This window comes from Gopherus flavomarginatus, chromosome 7, assembly GCF_025201925.1.
Source record: "Gopherus flavomarginatus isolate rGopFla2 chromosome 7, rGopFla2.mat.asm, whole genome shotgun sequence".
Taxonomy (NCBI): Eukaryota; Metazoa; Chordata; order Testudines; family Testudinidae; genus Gopherus; species Gopherus flavomarginatus.
Genome location: NC_066623.1, coordinates 675,168 through 696,545, shown reverse-complemented (window position 1 = coordinate 696,545; position 21,378 = coordinate 675,168). Strand labels below are relative to the sequence as shown.

General features: G+C 57.9%; 3 protein-coding genes across 3 annotated transcripts; all 3 read left to right on the top strand.

Annotated features, from left to right (window-relative positions):
* Positions 1-1,359: 1,359 nt before the first annotated feature.
* Positions 1,360-8,515, top strand: LMAN2 (lectin, mannose binding 2). Its single transcript, XM_050963678.1, has 8 exons — positions 1,360-1,565; positions 1,784-1,902; positions 2,139-2,256; positions 4,281-4,360; positions 6,138-6,299; positions 7,260-7,374; positions 7,701-7,820; positions 8,247-8,515. The coding sequence occupies exons 1-8, from the start codon at positions 1,376-1,378 to the stop codon at positions 8,405-8,407; spliced, it is 1,065 nt and encodes a 354-aa protein (XP_050819635.1). The 5' UTR covers positions 1,360-1,375; the 3' UTR covers positions 8,408-8,515.
* Positions 8,516-9,018: 503 nt separating this feature from the next.
* On the top strand, positions 9,019-11,796 carry TMED9 (transmembrane p24 trafficking protein 9). The gene is made up of 5 exons (XM_050963679.1): positions 9,019-9,272; positions 9,418-9,518; positions 10,952-11,077; positions 11,179-11,325; positions 11,545-11,796. Exons 1-5 carry the CDS (start codon positions 9,029-9,031, stop codon positions 11,692-11,694), a joined length of 768 nt encoding a protein of 255 aa, XP_050819636.1. The 5' UTR covers positions 9,019-9,028; the 3' UTR covers positions 11,695-11,796.
* Positions 11,797-13,618: 1,822 nt separating this feature from the next.
* On the top strand, positions 13,619-19,987 carry B4GALT7 (beta-1,4-galactosyltransferase 7). Its single transcript, XM_050963649.1, has 6 exons — positions 13,619-13,753; positions 16,325-16,678; positions 17,614-17,839; positions 18,164-18,247; positions 18,487-18,591; positions 18,849-19,987. The coding sequence occupies exons 1-6, from the start codon at positions 13,704-13,706 to the stop codon at positions 19,002-19,004; spliced, it is 975 nt and encodes a 324-aa protein (XP_050819606.1). The 5' UTR covers positions 13,619-13,703; the 3' UTR covers positions 19,005-19,987.
* The last annotated feature ends 1,391 nt before the right edge of the window (positions 19,988-21,378 follow it).

The following is a 21,378-nucleotide window of genomic DNA, read 5'->3' as shown; positions in this document are numbered from 1 at the left end:
TGCCAGCAATGCCTCTCTGCTTTGTACATCGGCCAAACTGGACAGTCGCTACAGAAAAGGATAAACGGACACAAATCAGATATCAGGAATGGCAATATACAAAAACCTGTAGGAGAACACTTCAACCTCCCTGGCCACACTATAGCAGACCTTAAGGTGGCCATCCTGCAGCAAAAAAAAACTTCAGGACCAGACTTCAAAGAGAAACTGCTGAGCTTTAGTTCATCTGCAAATTTGACACCATCATTTTAGGATTAAACAAAGACTGTGAATGGCTTGCCAGTTACAGAACCAGTTTCCCCTCTCTTGGTTTTCACACCTCAACTGCTAGAACAGGGCCTCATCCTCCCTGATTGAACTGACCTCGTTATCTCTAGCTTGCTTGCTATCATATATATACCTGCCCCTGGAAATTTCCACTACATGCATCTGTGGAAGTGGGTATTCACCCACGAAAGCTCACGCTCAAAAACGTCTGTTAGTCTATAAGGTGCCACAGGATTCTTTGCTGCTTTTACATAACCACCTGAGACACACACAGGGATGCTGAGGCGCCCAAATCTGCGCCCAGCTATGACACTCGCCCGGGCCTAATGGGGGCCGGAGTAACGCCACTTTGAGCAACTCTCCTGTTTTGCAACTAGCTGCAGTTTCTGCTGCATAAGGAAAACATCTGTGCTCCTGCTCAGGAATTGCTGCCGCCTGGTCCATGAGGTTGCAGATCGGGAGGGATGGGGGGAGCAGGATCTGTTTCTGTCGTTACACCGGCGCACGGGGTCCCCTGGCCCCACCCCGGGCCGAGCAGCGCCGCAGCCCGTCTCTGGGCAGGGACGTCCGGCAGAAAGGCAGTATCGGGACAGGCCCCAGCGGCCCAGCCTGCCCGGCCAGGCTCTGTCCAATCAGGCTGGCTGGGCCCCGGCTGCTGCCTCGGCTGAGTCACCGGTGCGAGGCCACTCGCCCGCCGCCAGCCTGCGGGGGGAGGGGCGGGGGTCGTAGCCACGCGGCTTGGGGTTCCCGGGGGCGGCGCGATGCCAACGGCGGGTTGCGGGAGCCGACGCGAAAGAGAAGCGCTCAAACTACAAGTCCCGGCATGCTGCGCTCCGACAGGCCTGGCCCAAGTGCATGCCGGGAGTCGTAGTCCCCCGGGCTAGTGCATGCTGGGAGAAGCTATTCACGCCCCGCCGTCCCATGCGCATGGGAGAAGTGTGAGCCCGTTAGCCCCGCCTCTCGGCTGCCATGGATACGGAGAATGACGTGTAGCTCTCTCACTAGCTGCTCTGCGTGGGGGCGGGGTCTCCTCCGGAAGCCCCGCCAGGCCGGGCTCCAATTGGAAGGCTGGCGGGTTCCGGTTCCGGCCGGAAGCAGTGGGAGAAGGATGGCGGCGGGTCCGGGAGGAGGCGGCTGCGCGCGCCGCGGGCGGTGGGGCCGAGGCTGCCCCGTGCGTGGGCTCTTGTCCGGAGCGCTGCTCCTGCTGGCGTCCGGGCTGCGGCGCGGGGCCGCCGAGCTCACCGACGGGAACAACGAGCACCTGAAGCGGGAGCACTCGCTGACCAAACCCTACCAGGGTGAGGGGCCGGGGACACCCCTCAGCCACGGGCCCTGCCCCGCCCCTCCCCCTCCGGGAGTGGGGCGGAGACAGGAGACTCGCTGGCCCCGCCTTCCCAGTGGGTTCCCCCCCCCGGCCTTTCCCAGCATGGTGGTTCTCCGCACCTCCTAGAGCCTGTGCAGCCCTTCCCGCGCCGCTTAGCTCGTGATCTCAGCTGTACCCTTCTCTCTGCTCTAGGGGTTGGCTCCAGTTCAATGCCCCTCTGGGACTTCCAGGGGAGCACGATGCTCACCAGCCAGTATGTCCGCCTGACTCCCGATGAGCGCAGCAAAGAGGGCTCCATCTGGAACCGTGTGGTGAGTGCAGCCTGGAGGTGGAGGGGATGCTCAGGAGCTGGAGTTCCAAGCCCTGGTTCTGAAGCCCTGAAGGAGGGTGAATGCTGCGGCTTCTGTGGGGACTATAGCTGTTGTCCCTGAGAGGAAAGAGTGAGTGTGCTGTGGCTAAGAAGTTGTGTCTGAGGGAGTCCCCAGGGGTGGGGGAGGTGTCCACTGAATACTGTCCATGGTACTGAGTGTCACTCCCTCTCTCTCAGCCCTGTTTCCTCAAAGACTGGGAGCTCCATGTCCACTTCAAGATCCATGGAGCAGGCAAGAAGAACCTGCACGGGGATGGCTTTGCCCTGTGGTACACCCGGGAGCGCCTCATGTCAGGTACATAGTAGGTGTCAAAGTTAGACTCAGGACTCACAGTTTGTCAGAGCACTCTGTTTTATTAGCACAGCGCTGCTAATAACATCCAGATAATGTGAGCACCATGCAAGACACAAACTATCTTATTTATACAGATAAAAGAGCGGGAATTAGACAAAGGGACAAAGAAAGCAAAACAGTAAAATTCACCTGAGGCACAGCATGCATATCCTACTTCCTTACTAACTCTTATCGATCTAAGGCTAATACTTCATCAATTGCCCTTAAACGGTGCAATTGTTCTATGTTAATGTCTGTATTCCTGACACCTGGATTGCAGCATTCCAACAATTTTGCTTAAAGGTACAGACAGCATTTCTTTAATCTTTTCTATTTTCACAATATAATGCATTCTGCTTTCACATAGGGGATGGTGCATGCACTCATAGAAGGTGAGAGCTCCCTCCCACTGTGGGGGCAAGGTGGGGATAAGTTCTTGTCATCATGGCTTCTATATTTCATCCTTTCAGTAACTGCCAGCAGCAGCTCAGGAGGGGGAAATGTAACTAGTGCCCCCATAGCACTGGGGTACCCCCTTTCGAGTCTGCTTCTAGGGAGCAGGAGTGGGGGTTGCCAGTCCACTTTGCTGAGTATCTCTATTCAAAGTCAGAGAGACAAAGTGGGTGAGGCAATATCTTGTATTGGACCAATTTAGAGAGACCAGCTTTCAGGCTACACACAGTCCTTCTTCAGGTCTGGGAAACTAACTCCAAAGTGTGTGTGGCGATTCTCCTCCATTTGCTATCTGTGGCGGGCTAGGGCTCTGAGCCCTGAGCGTGCCTCACTTTATGACTTGCCCTGACAGACGCTGGGCTGGTTTGTCCCTGTTGTATAACATGTGACTCTCACAGCTTCTTCTTGGTATCGAAGTCTCACTAGTCTCTAGAACCTAAACTCTCCATTAGCGCTTTCCCCTAGAGAAGTTACTTGTAACAATGAATTAAAGACTACTTATTCATGTTGCTTGGGTAGAAGCGGCTTGAAAGGTGTGTGATTTTTTTTGAGGGGGAAGCATTTAATAAAACCCCACTGGCTGATTTGATAGCACCCTTAGTCTGTTCATTAAAAGCGTAGCCAGATGTTTGACTATACTTGCTGATTGTGCTTAAAAATGTTCAAGAGCTCAAATAACAAACTTAACCAAATTTATTGTCTAAAGACAAAGCATTATAGTACGAAAAGTAGACATTTCCCTCCTTTTGGGAAGCAGTTCTTGTCTTGCAGCATGTTCACCTTACACGGAATGTGTGCTTCAGTGATACACCCCCAAAACCATTTCTACATATAGAACAGCTGCTGACAAGTTACAAAGCATTTTTCTGTGACACCTACGATCCAACCCACCAATTTGTACCAGTTCCTGAACTACTTGTTCTGTGCCTTTATTTTATCTTTGTTTTGGATATTAACATTCCAGCTATTGATCCGTGAAGTTAGCTCTCCAGTTTGTACCAGGGCAGAATATTAATGGATTTTGCCTTTGACAGTGTTCCTGTCCACTTAGGCCAAATGCTAAGTTGTCCTGTTCAAAGTTATTGTGCGATATACCAGTGAACAAGGGTGAACAGCACTGTGGGGAAAAACAGGGCTTTGGAGCTGTGCTCCTGCTCCAGGCAAAAACCTACTGCTCCATGCTCCAGCTCTGTGCTCCACTCCAAAGCCATGGGGAAAAACAGTACAAGTCAGTTAGCATAAATAGCCAACACTTATACATACAATATTCATACCATTCACTTCATACATAATGAGGTGGCATCAGTAACGTGTATAACACACACGTTGGCTAACAATGGGATGAGACATTCACCAGAGACTGGCCACTGCAATGCAGAGTTGGAGGATCCTTAGTGCTCTTTCTCCTCCATCTCATGTTGAGTTGGATAAGTGAATCTGCCTTGCGTATTATGGGGGGTAGATGTGATTTGAAGTTCTTTGTAGTCCCTTTGTCAGAGCACTATTAACCCTGTGCTGCTTTGCTTTTCTAGGCCCTGTCTTTGGCAGCAAGGATAACTTCCATGGCTTGGCCATTTTTCTGGACACATACCCCAATGATGAAGCAACAGAGGTAAGTGGTGACAGGAGGCCTGGGGAGGCCTCAGGCTCCTGGCAGCATGGACTGGGCTCATTGTGACTAGCACCAAGGAGCTGTCTTTTCTTGCTATGTGGTCTTGGCATATCACTTGTTGTGTGGGCAAGGGCCTGGGGCTAGCCTGACTGTACTGGGGGGGGGGGGGCAGTGGAAGGGAGAGGAGGAGATGTATGTAGTAGGAAAAAGGGGGGAGTTAGGACATGTTGAGTCAGCTTGAAAGAACCTATTTTCAGTGTGTCTGATTCCTGCTGACCTAGGGGAGAGATGCAAGGAAGAAACATGACCTTCGTGCCACTTTCTAAATATACAAAGGAAAAACTTAAAATTGCAGAGCAAAGAAAATCTGCCCTGAGAGTTCCCTCACTTCATCCAGGTCTCTCAGGGAGCTTTCAGCCCTTATGACAATGATTTACTAAATGTCCGTTCCTAGATCATAGATTAATCTTGCCAGATTAGTCTTGCCCTTGGTTGCAAATACATGATAGAAATGGAGATGAGAAGGAAAACTTCAGTCTAATCATTTCTGTATTAACTCTTAAACCCACAGCTCAATTTGGCAGAAATCCATCCAAAATGTGCTCACCAGGGGGTGTATTTTTGTTATTGATTCTCTTCGTTTCTCCCATGTATGTGCAAGTCTTGTTACATCTTCTGACTGCCATGGTAACTTTCATCTAACAAGAGCCACTGGCTCAGTCTTCTCTGTCTCATCAAACACAAGCTGCTTGTCTTCACTTTCAAGGCCCTTTGTGGCCTCTCCCCAGTACCTGTCATCTCTCACTCACTATTGATCTTTGGATGCTTGCATCTGATTGATTTCATGATGCCAGCTTCCACTGCTTGTTTGTCTATATTTTCAAATGAACACCTTTGTGCTTTCTCACATGCTGCCCGTCATACTTGGGAGGAGCTCTCCCTGAGCATCTGCAAAGCTACTTCAGCAGTCTCCTGAAGGCTCTCCTTTGCTGTCATGACTGCAAAAAAAAAAAAAACCTGACAATGATTAAGCCACTGGTGTGCAGAGACTGCTGCCTTTCATGCCAACCAGTATTGTCTTATTGTTTGCTTGTACTTTCACATCTGTCTATGTCCGTCTGGTGTCTCTTGTTTTATACTTGTAAGCTCTTTGGAACGGTGCTTGTACAATGCCTAGCACAATGTGATCCTGGTTTCCTAGGTGCTACTGGAATACAAATAATAATAAAAATAATTGAGATCTGAGGCAGCCCATCCTGTGTTGAAGGGGTCAGAAGCATGTCAAGGGGGAAGAAAATGCTAGCAGGAAGGTTTATTTCTCACTATAAAGCTGATGGAGCTGGCCATTGCCTGCCCATCCTGAGCATAGGCAGAGAGAACTGCATGACTGGCTCTTGCTTGGAGCCTTCCTAATTCCATGCTCATCTGATAGTTTCGTGCGCTCCAACTGAGATGCATTTCCCAAGTGTGGTCTAAGGACTGGATAGCAGGGTCTCTCTACATCTGTTTCCTTCAACAAAACACATCCTGAGGTCCACCTAGAAAAGAACCTTTGACTTATTTGCTGCTCTTCTTCATCGGATCCCTTTAGGCAAAGCCATAGCTTCAGGGCCACGGGGGATGGTAGGTCTGTGCCCCGGTTAGGTGTCTAGATGCACATGAGTCCTGCCAGGTAGAGGCTCAGGTTTGTGCGACATATCTGTCCCTCATGCAGAATGCAGATCTCTCCCGGTCTGTAGAAGGCTCGGAATAATGGTCTCCTTCTCTGCCCCTCCAGCGGGTGTTTCCGTACATTTCTGCCATGGTGAACAACGGCTCCCTGGCCTATGATCACAGTAAGGATGGGCGCTGGACAGAGCTAGCGGGCTGCACAGCTGATCTTCGAAATCAGAACCATGACACTTTCCTGGCAGTTCGTTACTCCAGGGGCCGGCTGACGGTGAGGTGGATTTGGGAGATGGCACTGAGCTTCATGCCTGTTGCAGGCTCTCTGAGCCATGCGGTTGGGTTTGGCTGCACTGCCAAGACCAAGATCAAGGGGTGATGTGCTGAGAAAGAGTTGTCCTCCCAACACCTGGATCAGCCAACCTGCCCTCTTGCCACCGTGGCTCTAGAGAGAGGGCTGGGCTGGGCAGAACTCTGTGCCAGTGGTGCCAGAACAGAGGGGGCCAGGGCCCTTCCACTTTTTCAAAGTGGAATTTTGCTGGGGCAGACCCCCTCCTTTCTCCCCTGAGGCTCCCCCCACCAACAGGCTGGCTTGGAGTTCCCCCAGGGCACCAGTTGTGGGAGCCATGCTCGTGGACCCTTCATCTGCCTGCATGGGAAGGGGAGGGCTGACAGCAGCCCCTGGGCTCTCGGCCCAGTGGAGACAGATTGTCCACGACTCTGTGCTGGCTCCCCACTGCTGCCTGTGTGGCTCTCCCCAACCTGGCTGTGAGGGGAGGGGCAGGCCTCAGAGCCACAGCCCACTAAGGTGGGAGCTGCAGCATGGCCCCTCCGCCTGCCCTAGGGGACAGGAACAGAGGCCGGGGGCCGCTGGTGGCGGATACCTCACACCACAGGCAAGTGGAGGGTCTGTGCCGTGGCTCCCCACAACTGCCTGCGCTGCTCTTATTGTGGCTGGGCTGCAGCTCCAAGACCTGGCCAGAGCTGGGTTGGGGAGAGCCACATGGGCTGCTGTGGGGAACCAATACAGACCCTCCATCTTTGCCTGCCCTAGGCCGGATGTGGAGCCTGGACACGAGCAGGGGGCTGCTTTTGGCCTTGGGTGGGGTGGACTCCTGGCCCCACTCCTGCTTCCAGCTTGGCTGGGGGTGGAGGCCTCTGGCACCCCCACTTTTGAGAAGGCTCTGATGCCCTTGCTTCTGTGCCCTGAAATGACATTGCCTTTTCCTGGCAGGTGATGACCGATGTGGAGGACAAGAATGAGTGGAAGAACTGCATTGACGTTGCAGGAGTCCGACTGCCCACTGGCTACTTCTTTGGGGCTTCTGCTGGCACAGGGGACCTGTCTGGTGAGAGCTCCTTTTGAACTGGAGGGGCTGGGGCATGGTGCTGTGGGTGGAGTCGTGTTCCAGTGCTGCCTTTCAGTGGGCTAAGCACTTGGAATTCTTAACCATGCAGGAGAGGAGACAGGCAGTCTGGAAAAGAGAGCAAGCTCTTTGGCTGGGCAGCTGGGGAAAGCCTCCCACATGGAAGCCAGCTTTCTGAGTCAGGGAGGGTGGGCCTGAGGGAGACTAGGGCATGGAAGAGCACAAGAGGAATCTTTTCATGGGACTTTGAGGACATGCAGCTTGGAAAGGGCTGTGCTATTGTCTAATAGTTGATTCTTGTTTCCCAGACAATCATGACATCATCTCAATGAAGCTATTTCAGCTGATGGTAGAGCATCCACCAGAGGAAGAGAACATTGACTGGACAAAGATTGAGCCCAGTGTCAGCCTCCTTAAGTCACCAAAAGGTGAATCTTCTGGGCTCTGGGGACCCATGATAGAGGGTTCCTGTGTCATTCCTTCAGGCCTGCTGAGTGCTCACCTCCCACAAGGGTGGTGGCCTGGCAAGGACCTAAATAGACCAATGCTGGACCCTCAGCCACATGCATCATGAGATCCAACACTGCATAGCATCTCTGGTGGGAGGGTATTTCTCACATGCAGCCTGGGGTTGTATGGGGATTTTGCTACCCCACCCTGAGCAATGGAATCTCCCTGCTTGCTCTTAACACAATAACATGTGACATTGACTTGTCCAAAAGCCACTCTCTTGGGAAGAGGATTTGGCAGGTCAGCATTAGCCCATTTGTTAACCATGTGAGATCCCAAGCTCAAGGTGGAATAGGAGACGTGTAAATCTCTCTGCTCTAAGCCTCGTTCTTTCCTGCCTACAGACAACGTGGATGACCCGACAGGAAATTTCCGAAGTGGGCCCCTGACTGGCTGGAAGGTGTTCCTGCTGCTGCTCTGTGCCCTGCTGGGCATCATCGTGTGTGCTGTGGTGGGGGCTGTGGTCTTCCAGAGACGGCAGGAGAGGAACAAGCGTTTTTACTAGTGGAGACACTGGCCTGGCCCCAAATGTGATTTTTTTTCTATGGGAGATTGTACAAAACTTTGGTTTCTAAAAAGCTGTTTTTGGAGAAATAACAGGAGTATTTTGGTATCTTGTTTCTGCCTTGGTTCCTCCTGGGTAGCTGTCTCAAAGCAGCAGGAAGTGGTGAGCAAGCACTGTACCGGCTCTCCTGGGGGATCCAGCACTGGCTCTAGGGGCGGTGGGACAGGGCTCAGGGTGTGGGGGTGGGGTTCTCTCTTCCCCTCCCCCCGTGGAGGGGGGCGCAGCAGCTCCCCCGCCCCGCGGCTCCTGCCGTGCTGGCCGGTGCCGCCCCCCAGACAGACCCGGCGGGGGGCGGAATGAAGGTCTGTTGCCGGCCGGGCTCGCGCCGCCCGTCTGCCTCTGCGAGCGGGGCTGCCGGGAGGTGTAGTCCCATCCCGTGAGCTGCGCGCGGCCTTATATGGCGTTTGGTGGCACGCGGCGCTGAGCGCAGGCGGTGCCGGGAGTTGTCCTGTCACCTGCGTCTGCGCGCAGCCTTATATGGCGTTTGGTGGCATGCGTCGCTGAGCGCTCAGGGGCTGCCGGGAGTTGTAGTCCCGTCCTGTGAGCTGCGCGCGCCCTTATATGGTGTTTGGTGGCACGAGGCGCTGGGTGCGCAGGGCTGCCGGGAGTTATCCTTCCCCTGCGGCTGCGCGCAGCCTTACGTGGCGTTCGGCGGGCAAGATGGCGGCCCGCAGCGGGCTGTTGGGCTTGGTCCTGCTGCTGCTCGTTGGTGCCGTGTCCCGCAGCTTCGGCCTCTACTTCCACCTGGGCGAGACCGAGCGCCGCTGCTTCATTGAGGAGATCCCGGACGAGACCATGGTGATAGGTGCGGGGGGGGGACAGGAAGGGGATGGGTGCAGGGGGGATAGGAGGAAAGTCTGTGGCTCGGGGCGGGGGGTAGGTGGGCATGGTGCTGGGGGCTGTTATGGGTTTGACCAGAATGGGTCTGATAGTGTTGCCCTTCCCTGCAGGGAATTACCGTACCCAGCTATACGATAAGCAGCAGGAGGATTATATGCCTGCCACACCTGGGCTTGGCATGTTCGTGGAGGTGAAGGACCCTGATGATAAGGTATCTGGATTGGGAGGAGAAGATACTGGCACATCTTTTAGCCCGGGGTCAGCACAGGTGCTCTGGTTCCCCAACCTGAATCCGCCCTCAGACCCATCCCATTGAGGCCCAAAAGCTACAGTAGCAGAGTAATGGGGACTGAGTAGCCCAGAGTCAGTGCCCATGGTGAGGGGCACCCCTTCAGCATCTGCTTGCAGTTCCACTGAGTTGTCTTACCTGGGCTCTAACATTGCTTGCTCTGTTTCATAGGACGGGAAGGGACCTTGAGAGGTCGTCTGGTCCAGTCCCCTGCACTCCTGGCAGGACTAAATATTATCTAGAGTCTAGACCATCCCTGACAGGTGTTTGGAGATTTTTTAAGAGCAGGTTAGACAATGATGGAGATTCCCCAACCTCCCTAGGTAGGTGTCACACACAGACCATTAAGGCTTTGTCAGTGTAGTGTGTTGACTCGTGAGACACCAAATTTCACTGGTATGAAATCACCATAGATACTGGTGGTTCTGCCATGGAACAGGCTGTCTTTGTGGCATGTGGGCAAGCTCTAGGTTTAGGTGCATCTGCCTGATTTTTCTATTGCTGCCTGATTCTGCGAGGTTCTTAGCAACATGATGTTGAATCTAGTTCTATAGATTCCAGTTTGAACTATGAAATTAGAAAAATGTCTTGTTTTTAACTGCTTCTCTGCAGAGTCACCTACTTTAATCAGTGCAGTGGCTGCTGACCCCTGTGGTACATGGTGCCCACTCACTTCCAGTCATAAGAACAGCCGTACTGGGTCAGACTAAAGGTCCATCTAGCTCAGTATACTGTCTGCCAACAGTGGCCAATGCCGGGTGCTTCAGAGGGAATGACTAGAACAGGGAATCAGCAAGTGATTCATCCCGTTACCCGTTCCCAGCTTCTGGCAAACAGAGTCTAGGGACACCGTCCCTTCCCAGTCTAGTTAAACTCCATGATCTAAGACCCTAGACTTATTGATGGTCTGGTCCTGAACTTAGAGCTCCATCTAGGCCCAACCTTTCTTCTCTGGCAGTTCCCATCCCCTCCTCCCCAGTGCATTTGGTTGAAGCCCTGCTTGTTTTGAAATTGCTAATGAACAGATTCTAAGGTTCAGCAGAATGGACTTTCAGGAGAGCAACTAACTGAAATGCTGATCTGGCCCTATGTTCTTGGCCCAATGTAGTGCGTTAACTGTCGCCTGGGCAGATCGCACAAGGGATTTGAAGAGGGTCTCTAGCCCCTGTAAATCTGCCTTGCTACCTAGATCTCACCACTAAACAGTTTGCTTTGGGCAGACAGACCTTTAGTACCAAATGTTCTGCCAGAAGGCTTGTTGCCCCCTGCTGTCAGATTCATGGATGTACTGTATTCAGATTCTGGATTGGCTGTTCTCTGGAGCTTGCCATTACTGCCCTGTCCTTCTCTTCCAGGTCATCTTGTCAAGGCAGTATGGCTCTGAGGGCAGATTCACCTTCACCTCGCACACTCCTGGAGAGCATCAGATCTGCCTGCATTCTAACTCCACCAAATTCTCCCTCTTTGCAGGGGGTATGCTGGTAAGGGGGGCCCATGTGGGACAGAGAGGGGAGGGATGGCCCCTCCATGTAGCATTGTGATGGGGCAGAACACCTGATTGTATTCTCTTGTCTTGCTGCAGAGGGTGCATCTGGATATCCAGGTTGGGGAACATGCCAATGACTATGCTGAGATTGCTGCCAAGGACAAGCTGAGTGAGCTGCAGCTCCGGGTGCGGCAGCTCATTGAGCAGGTGGAACAAATCCAGAAGGAGCAGAACTACCAGCGGGTGAGGAACCTGAAGCAGCCTGGCCAGTGCTGCACTCTACGCTGGAGATGCAGCAGGGGCTGTGTTCATGGTTTGAGAAGTTGTTTCCTGGGAGGGAGACCTACCCAGCTGGCCAGTGACTACTAGAGAGTTCTGAGGGCCATGGGAAGCCACTGGTCTCTGGGGCATGGGAGGATCAGTCTGTATTTGCTTCTCTGACCTGTTGTTTCCTTGCTGCAGTGGCGAGAGGAGCGGTTCCGCCAGACCAGTGAGAGCACCAACCAGCGGGTTCTCTGGTGGTCCATTGTCCAGACCCTCATTCTTGTTGCCATTGGCATATGGCAGATGAGGCACCTCAAGAGTTTCTTTGAAGCCAAGAAACTGGTATAAAGAGGGCACACAACATGAGCAAACAGCCCTCTCTTAACAGAAGCAACTCCATGAGTTTCAGCAGCCTGGTCTGGTCATACCTACTTTCTCTCAACCCTCCAGCTGCCTGGGCTAAGTGTCACCTGCCTCCACCACTTCCCTCCCTCCCAGTCTGGGTGGGATTTCCTTGTATTGATTTGTTACAGTGTTTCAGTCACTCACATTCAGTCTGTGGTGCTTCCATGGCCCCATCAGTGTACTATCTGAGTGCCTCACAGTCTTTGATACATTTATCCTTAGCACCCCTGGAAGGCAGGCAGGGCTATTCTTGTCATGTTACAGATGGGAACTGAGCCCCAGAGACTAAGTGACTTGGCTTAGGTTCTGCACAACATCTGTGGCAGAGCAGGAACTTGAATCCAAGTCTCAGACTAGCACCCTAACCACTAGCCCATCTTCCCTGGGAATAAGGGGTAGAGTGTTATCCTGCATGGATTCCTCTGAGGTACACTGACCTTCCCCAGGGACTCTCGGCCTTTCTTCCTCTGAGTTGTGTTTGAACTCTCTGGCAGTGTGGGTGGCGTCTCTGTGCCTGTGGTTTTCCTCCTTTCCCAAGGCTCACCCCCTACAATGAGCTGGGCTCCCCTTTCCAAGAAGGCTGGAATCCTCATCTCTTCAACTAGAACCATATGTATTTTCTTCATGCCAAGAAGCTGGTATAAAGGGAGAAAGAAGCTTGAGCAAAGAGCTTCCTTGTACACAGAACCTTCAGCCAGGTGCTGAAATCTGCATGACTGTGTCCTGAACCAGCTGCTCTATGCTGCCATTGGATCACCTGAGAGAGGACAGAACTGATTGTAGTGGCGCAGGGGCCTCTGCACTGCCACACCACCCTGAGGCTCCTGGTCTTTCCCAGCATTTAGTGTGTATTAATCTGTGTAAAATGCATAATGTGAAGGGACTGCACAGGGGTTGGAACTAGCTGCCTTGGGGCTGAAACAACAGCATTGTGTATCTGCCATGGGTATTTCCAAGGTGCTGATCACTGTGGAACAGGAGTACTGGGGGATTAGAACCCCACAAGTTTCTATGCAGGGATGGCTGCATATTTTAGTGTAGCATTTGTTTTCCTAGTATGTTAACAGGGATCTGAGCACAAGGCAAAGCTGACCCATCTTCCCACTTCAGCAGTCATTCCTTTTCTAGATGGTATAATAGCGTGCCTCTGCTGCTCATAGGGGCACGATGAGGGGTCACACTCTGCTTCCTGTTCCACAGTGCTGCAGCCACCTTTCCCCTTCTACTGGGCTGCAGGGCATCCTTGGCCCCAGCGTGGTGCATGTGCAGCAGTGAAGTAGATTGGCTGATGCATCCTTTCCCTGTACAGCGGGGAGGCATAGCAGCTGTTGGGGCACTTGGTTACTAACTTTTGGCTACTTTGTCCTGTGTCGAGGATTCCTAATAAAGAGTGCTCTGAGGATGGGCTGGTGTGTCCCCCCAGATTCTTGCTTCCTGAGCCTGCTCAGTGGAAAAGGGACTGCAGCTCCGATGAAAACCCTTTGCGTGAGAGGGAAGTCTCTCCCCATGGGCCAGGCAAGCTATGTCGTGCATGTGGTGGTGGTTGGTGCCCCGTGCCCTGGAGGGTGAGGTAGCAGTGACTTGGGGGTACGGCGGGCAGCAGTCTTGTGTCCTGTGCCCCTCCTCATGAGAGCGCGGGGGCTGCCCTGCACGACCGCAGCTGTTGGGGGATGCTCGGTCCGGCACCGCTTACGTGGCGTTAAGCCGCTTATGGCGGCAGGTGCCACCTCCCCGACTACCTGGGCTGAGAACGGGGGAAGCGGCTGGTGCCCGCCCGGACCGGCTCGCCGGAGCCCTTCGCCCCGGAACCCCGGTGTAGGCGGAACGGCGGGACCGGGCCGCGTTTCCGGGGGATCCCGCTCGGCGCCGGACCGGGTCTGAGCCAGCGTGTCCGGGCAGCCCCGGTCCCGGGGGGAGGGAGCCGGGAGTGGCCCCCGGCGCCGCCTGGGAGCATGTTCCCGTCTCGGAGGAAGCCGGCGGTGTATGTCCGGGAGGAAGCCGGGTGAGAGCGGGAGGGGGCGGGCTCCGAGGGGGTCGGAACAGGGAGGGAGTCGGAGGTAGGGAAAGGAGACAGGACGGGGGTCGGGGCAGGCGCCGGGGGGCAGGACGGGGGTCTGTGGGGGGGGGCGGGGCAGGCGCCGGGGGGCAGGACGGGGGTCTGTGGGGGGGGGCGGGGCAGGCGCCGAGGGGCAAGGAGGGGGTCTGTGGGACGGGGGGGCCGGCCAGGCGCCGGGGGCAGGGAGGGGGTCTGTGGGGGAGGTGGGGCAGGCGCCGGGGGGCAGGACGGGGGTCTGTGGTGGGGGTCGGGGCAGGCGCCGGGGGCAGGGAGGGGGTCTGTGGGACGGGGGGGGCAGGGCAGGCGCCGAGGGGCAGGACGGGGGTCTGTGGTGGGGGTCGGGGCAGGCGCCGGGGGCAGGGAGGGGGTCTGTGGGGGGGGGGCGGGGCAGGGCAGGCGCCGAGGGGCAGGACGGGGGTCTGTGGGGGGGGGTCGGGGCAGGCGCCGGGGGCAGGGAGGGGGTCTGTGGGGGGGGCGGGGTCGGGCAAGCGCCGGGGGCAGGGAGGGGGTCTGTGGGACGGGGGGGCCGGGCAGGCGCCGGGGGCAGGGAGGGGGTCTGTGGGGGAGGCGGGGCAGGCGCCGGGGGGCAGGACGGGGGTCTGTGGTGGGGGTCGGGGCAGGCGCCGGGGGGCAGGACGGGGGTCTGTGGTGGGGGTCGGGGCAGGCGCCGGGGGCAGGGAGGGGGTCTGTGGGGGGGGCGGGGCAGGCGCCGGGGGCAGGGAGGGGGTCTGTGGGACGCGGGGGCGGGGAAGGTGCCGAGGGGCAGGACGGGGTTCTGTGGGGGGGCGGGGCAGGCGCCGGGGGCAGGGAGGGGGTCTGTGGGACGGGGGGGGCGGGGCAGGCGCCGAGGGGCAGGACGGGGGTCTGTGGGGGGGGGTCGGGGCAGGCGCCGGGGGCAGGGAGGGGGTCTGTGGGTGGGGGGGTCGGGGCAGGCGCCGGGGGTCAGGACGGGGGTCTGTGGTGGGGAGCGGGGCAGGCGCCGGGGGCAGGGAGGGGGTCTGTGGGACGGGGGGGGCAGGGCAGGCGCCGAGGGGCAGGACGGGGGTCTGTGGGGGGGGGGCGGGGCAGGCGCCGAGGGGCAGGACGGGGGTCTGTGGGGGGGGGCGGGGCAGGCGCCGGGGGGGCAGGGAGGGGGTCTGTGGGGGGGGGGCGGGGCAGGCGCCGGGGGGCAGGGAGGGGGTCTGGGGGGGGGTTGGGGCAGGCGCCGGGGGGCAGGACGGGGGTCTGTGGGGGGGGTCGGGGCAGGCGCCGGGGGCAGGGAGGGGGGTCTGTGGGACGGGGGGGTGGGGCAGGCGCTGAGGGGCAGGACGGGGGTCTGTGGGGGGGGGGTAGGGCAGGCGCCGAGGGGCAGGACGGGGGTCTGTGGGGGGGGGTCTGGGCAGGCGCCGAGGGGCAGGACGGGGGTCTGTGGGGGAGGCGGGGCAGGCGCCGGGGGCAGAGAGGGGGTCTGTGGGGGGGGCGGGGCAGGCGCCGGGGGCAGGGAGGGGGTCTGTGGGGGGGGGGTCGGGGCAGGCGCCGAGGGGCAGGACGGGGGTCTGTGGGGGGGGGGTCGGGGCAGGCGCCGAGGGGCAGGACGGGGGTCTGTGGGGGGGGCGGGGCAGGACGGGGGTCTGTGGGGGGGGCGGGGCAGGCGCCGGGGGCAGGGAGGGGGTCTGTGGGGGGGGTCGGGGCAGGGAGGGGGTCTGGGGGGGTCGGGGCAGGCGCCGAGGGGCAGGGAGGGGGTCTGTGGGGGGGGCGGGGCAGGCGCCGGGGGCAGGGAGGGGGTCTGTGGGGGGGGGGGTAGGGCAGGCGCCGAGGGGCAGGACGGGGGTCTGTGGGGGGGGGTCTGGGCAGGCGCCGAGGGGCAGGACGGGGGTCTGTGGGGGAGGCGGGGCAGGCGCCGGGGGCAGAGAGGGGGTCTGTGGGGGGGGCGGGGCAGGCGCCGGGGGCAGGGAGGGGGTCTGTGGGGGGGGGTCGGGGCAGGCGCCGAGGGGCAGGACGGGGGTCTGTGGGGGGGGGTCGGGGCAGGCGCCGAGGGGCAGGACGGGGGTCTGTGGGGGGGCGGGGCAGGCGCCGGGGGCAGGGAGGGGGTCTGTGGGGGGGGGGTCGGGGCAGGGAGGGGGTCTGGGGGGGGTCGGGGCAGGCGCCGAGGGGCAGGGAGGGGGTCTGTGGGGGGGGCGGGGCAGGCGCCGGGGGCAGGGAGGGGGTCTGTGGGACGGGGGGGGTGGGGCAGGCGCCGAGGGGCAGGACGGGGGTCTGTGGGGGGGGGCGGGGCAGGCGCCGAGGGGCAGGACAGGGGTCTGTGGGGGGGGGGCGGGGCAGGCGCCGGGGGCAGGGAGGGGGTCTGTGGGACGGAGGGGCGGGGCAGGGAGGGGCCTGGGGCGGGATTGGGGGGTCAGGGAGTGGTGTGTGGGGGAGCAGACGGGGTCTTTGGGTGGAGGAACAGGACGAGGCCGGCTCTGCGGGGCAGGGAGGGACTGTGTGGGAAGCCAGGCGGGGGCAGCGCACTCTGGGCCCTGACTCCTCACCCTGCCCCAGGTCCCGCCGGCTGCTGGCACTCCTGCCGCGGAAATGCTCAGTTTTCCGGCTCTTCTTCGCGGCGCTGCTTCTGGGCTTTCTCTCACTGCTGTGGCTGCAGCTCAGCTGCTCAGGTGATGTGGCCCGTGAGGGGCGCGGGGCAGTGGCCCCCAACCCCCTGAAGCCTTGCCCCCCAGAGTCCCGGGCCTCATGGGCTGAGGACCCATCATGGGGCCCCCACCGCCTGGCGCTGCTGATCCCCTTCCGGGAACGCTTCGAGGAGCTGTTGGCTTTCGTGCCCCACATGCATCGCTTCCTCAGCAGGAAGAGGATCCGCCACCACATCTTTGTGCTCAACCAGGTGGATCATTACAGGTATGGTCCTTTGCCACCCGCAGAGCTAAGCTTTGCTCTCCTCCTCTCTTGGGATGCGGGAGTTTGACCTTCAGGGCTTAGTCAGGTCCATTTCTTTTCTCTTTGCTGGGCTGAGCATGTGGGGACTAGGGAAAGCTGGGGTGAGCAGCTGGAATTTCAGACACTCTGAGCCTGGAGGTGTTGTGTTGGGCCAAGTTTTGTAGACGGTGAGGGGCTACGAGGGTCTCTGTGGAAGAGTCTGTAGAAAGGTAAAGGGCTATTTTCCTTCTCCAGTCCCCTTTCCCAGGGCTGGACGTGAGCAGGAGAGGAAAATTTAACTGTAGGCCACTAGACTTTCTTCCCGACTATGAACTCTGTGAGGCTGGAGCTCTGAGAGCCAGGGGAAAGCTGCAAGACACAATATTTGCTAGTGTCCTCAGAACAGCCTTAATGCTCCCCTGTATGTCCACCCATCAGGGTAACCTCTTCCAAGAGCCCACTTTACCAGTCTTTAGCCCCTCCCTGCTGCCCACACCATGTTTGCCTTGCCTGGCCTCCAGGTGGCCCTCCCAACATGCCAGCCACACCAATGCTTTGTCTCTTACATGTCATCTCCTTGCCGAACATCTGTCCAGCCTCCAGCCCACTTTCCCAAAGGGCTTCCCTTAGAACAGGCACTGTCAATGTTAGTTGCTTTAGCCCCTTACTAGCCACAGTGCCCGGGTGCCACTGTTCCCCCTTCATGGGTGTGGTTTCAGGGTTGAGTTGCAGCACCTGGGGTCTGAGATCCCAGCTGTGAAGCTAGGAGAGACTGCTGGTGCATAGAGTGGGCTGGGTAATGATATGATGGTGACTAAGCCTGTCTAGAGGACGACTGAGCCTCCTGCTGCTGATGTGTCTACGGGAAGCCTGACGCTCCTGGTGCTGGGACAAGATTTTCCTGGTGTCTTGAGCAGGTTTAACAGAGCGTCTCTGATCAACGTCGGCTTCCTGGAGAGCGGCAATGACACCGATTACATTGCCATGCACGACGTTGACCTCCTGCCCCGTAACGAGGAGCTGGACTACGGCTTCCCAGAGGCAGGGCCCTTCCATGTGGCATCCCCAGAGCTGCACCCGCTGTACCACTACAAAACCTATGTGGGCGGCATCCTCCTGCTCACCAAGCAGCACTACGAGATGGTAAGTCCCGGCACAGAGTGGGGTAAGGTCCTTGTCTGTTTAGGGGAGGATTCCTTGTTCGTGAGTCACTTTTCTCCACTCTGGAAATGTGAAGGGGGTGACACAATGGGGAGGGAATAGGGGCTCCTGGGCTGAGCTGGTTGAGGTCTGGCTGTAGTTCCCTGTGCTCTGGCCTTGTGCCCCAGGGTCTGGCCGTGGCTCTCCCCCATGGGACTGCTCTCCATCTGCCTGGCTGCAGAGGTTATGCTGGGTGTGTGCATCAGGCAGATGCTGCAGGAGGGAGACATCACAAGCTTCTACCCCTGTGACACCCTCTCATTTCAGTGCAATGGGATGTCCAACCGCTTCTGGGGCTGGGGGCGAGAGGATGATGAGTTCTATCGCCGGATCAAAGGAGCTGGCCTCCAGGTAGGGATGCTCTTCAGGCTCCTGGCCAGAGAAAACACCGTCCCCAAGCATGGCCACCAGGATCTTTGTCAATGCCTGGGAGAGGACAGCCTAGCTCCCTGCTGGCCCCTCTGCCTAGCTTCCCAAAGATCCTACTGGGCCCAGGGGAGGGGGTGATGGGGTGCAGGAAGCTTTGGGCCTGGGCACCTGGCTTAGGGCAGGGACTCCAGTGACTAATGCACGCTCCGCTCTTCCCCTAGCTTTTCCGCCCCTCGGGAATAAAGACTGGATACAAGACATTCCAGCACCTGCATGACCCAGCCTGGAGGAAGCGAGACCAGAAGCGCATTGCTACCCAGAAGCAGGTGTGAGCTGCTCCCTTGGGGCAGGGCAGGGGCCCTGCTGCCCTCTGCACTGAAGGGGAGGGGAGAAGGGGCTCCCAGGGAAATGGTGTCTCTCTGTGACCGGCAGGTGGCTACATGGGTCTGAGCCAGCCCAGCCTGTTGTTCTAGCCCTGTCCCTGCTGGCTCTGCCCTCTCCCCTGCTCCGATCCCATCTCGGCTAGCTCTAAACACTGTCCTTTCTGCTGTGTGGGAACGGAATGCCGTGTTGTCTTTCTCAGGAGCAGTTCAAGGTGGATCGGGACGGGGGCCTGAACAACGTGAGGTATCGGATTGAGTCCCAGACGGCGCTGAGTGTGGCTGGAGCTCCCTGCACTGTCCTCAATATCCTGCTGGACTGTGATGCCAGCAAGACCCCCTGGTGCACATTCAGCTGAGCAGCCTGCCCTAGGCCCCAGTCATGCTTGCCATGCTGAGATGCCCAGGGACTGCAGCGGGGCCATTTGGAGCAGGGCAGGTTCACTGTGGCAGCTAAGCGCAAGGGCGGAGCATGGAGGCGACAGGCTGGAAGAGGGCTGAGAAGCCAGCCCAGCTCCTCAGTCGGTGCAGCTGGACGGGCAGAACTGAGACCAAGACGCTGTGGCCTCAGCACAGATGCTGCCATTACCGCAGGAAGGCCGCTCCCTCGCGCTGGCCATGGCAGAGCTGCCTCCATGCTCGAAGGAGACAGTAAAGACCCATCAGGACCATGTAATGTCAATCCACTGAGCCACGCCCTGCTTTCCATGCCAGTGCCCATATGCCAGCCTCGGTCAGGCACTATTCCCGCTTCTCGCTCCCTTGCTGTCCTACTGCTCTGTGATTCCAAGAGGAAGCAGGGATGGAAGCCAGGCTGTGAGTGTCTGCCAGTGCCCCAGCTCCCTGGCAGACCCACTGGAACTGCAGCAGTCAGGGCAGGAGGCTCACAAGAGAGGTTTGGTTGATGCAGTGGAGCCATGGGACCCAGAACTTTATTAACACGAGCTGGGATTTCAGCAGAGGATGGGACGTATTGGCTACAATACTGCCCAGAACTTCCCATTCCCCTTCATGTGGCTTCTAGGTCCCGCTGCCCACCCCTGCTTTCTGTGGAGTAAGGTCATGTTTCTGTTGAACCCCAGCTAGTGAGCATGTCACTGCTCACCGGCTGCATCCCTCCAGAGCACCAGCAGTGCCAGTGCCACTTCCCACAGTACACAACATACCCCAGCCTTCTCCATGGGGCTTGAGTGAGTATCTGGTGCCTTGGCCTCTGGTGTCCCCTTCTCTGCTGGCCTGCCCTCTCCCAGCTCTAGTTAGGAAATCCTGTACGATGTGTTTCCCTGGAATGTAATGGCTGCTAATTCACTGCAGTGGTAGCATTAAAGCCCGGGGAGCCATAGATGGTGTCTGTGCAAGAATCCAGCCCACGGCTCCTCCCCAGCATCCAGAGATGGAGCTTCCTGTACTGCAGGGGACAGGGTTCTGAGACTGCCTACCCCAGGGAACAGCACAGGCCTGTGAATGTTTCTGGTTAGAGAAGGACCAGAGGGGTGTCTGTTTGTGTGTAATTAACTACAGGAACAACTTCCCCAGGGCCCTGGGGGACTCTCCACCACTGACGATTTTAAAATCCCAACTGTGTCTGCTCCAAGAATAGTTTGGAGGCAGGTCTCTGGTCTGTGCTATAAAGGAGCTCGGATTAGACGATCACTAAGGTCCCACCTGACCTTGGAATCTCTGAATTGAGCTTCCTTCATGGACCGAGAGGCTGCCAGCCCCTGCAGCTGCGGCCAACAGCAGCTGCTCTGTACACTGGGCCATGCTAGTCCAAGGACCTGCTGCCCCATAACTGCTCAGCTTATGCACTGGAGCAGGCCCTTGGTAGAGCCAGGACTGTTGGGTTCTGCTCCTGCAGCCTCGAGGCTCAGTGCTGCAGAAGGTGGCTTCTTCTACTGAGTCTAAACCTCTCACCCCCAACCTGTTCTCATGAGACGGTGAGGAAGCAAATCCAGGTCTTCCAGTCCGCATTAGGGTTTCACTGCCTTCTGGAGCCATCAGGCCAGGCGTGTCAGTGTCCTGCTGGGTGCATCACAGGATGCTGAATAGAACAGCAACCTTGCAGCTGGAGGTCCCAGACCTGCTGTGGGGCCTGCCCACTCTCCTGCCAGGCTCTGCTTTGGTGGAGAAGTCCACTCGGCTCAGGGCCTGATATCAGCTCTTAGAGAAAGGCCATGTTCTGCTCAGAGTGGGGGCTGGGACTACAAGGCTCAGCTCATGGGCCAAGCTCCCACAGGCTGCACTGGCCCCTGGTAATACCCCCTAAAGCAGGGACCTGCTGCCCTCCTGCAATCCCCTGCAGGAGCATGAGGGTGAGAGCAGAGCAGCCCCAGGGAACAGGATGGCCCTGTCGCTTCATGGCAAATTCAAAGGGCTTTTTCTGCACATCTGAACTGGCACCAGGGGTAATTGCTGTGGCTGGGGGTGGGGAGAGATCATGGGGCGAAGTGCTTAGCTCCACCCTAAGGAATGAGTAACGATCATGGGGCAGGTGACGGTGGGGTGATGGGGCAAGCCTGTCTGGGTAGGACAGAGGGGAAAGCTCTGGCTGCAGGGGGCAGTTAAGGGCTCAGAGGGTAGCCTCTAGCTCTGGCTGGGCAGAAAGCCTCCAAGTTCCTCTGCTGCACCTGCCTGGGCCCGTGCCATCAAGGCTGGGGTGACTGGTAGAGCTTTGGGTGGGGGTATCTCATGCACTATGGAATCACCAGTCTTGCCAGCACCTCCTGCTCCAAA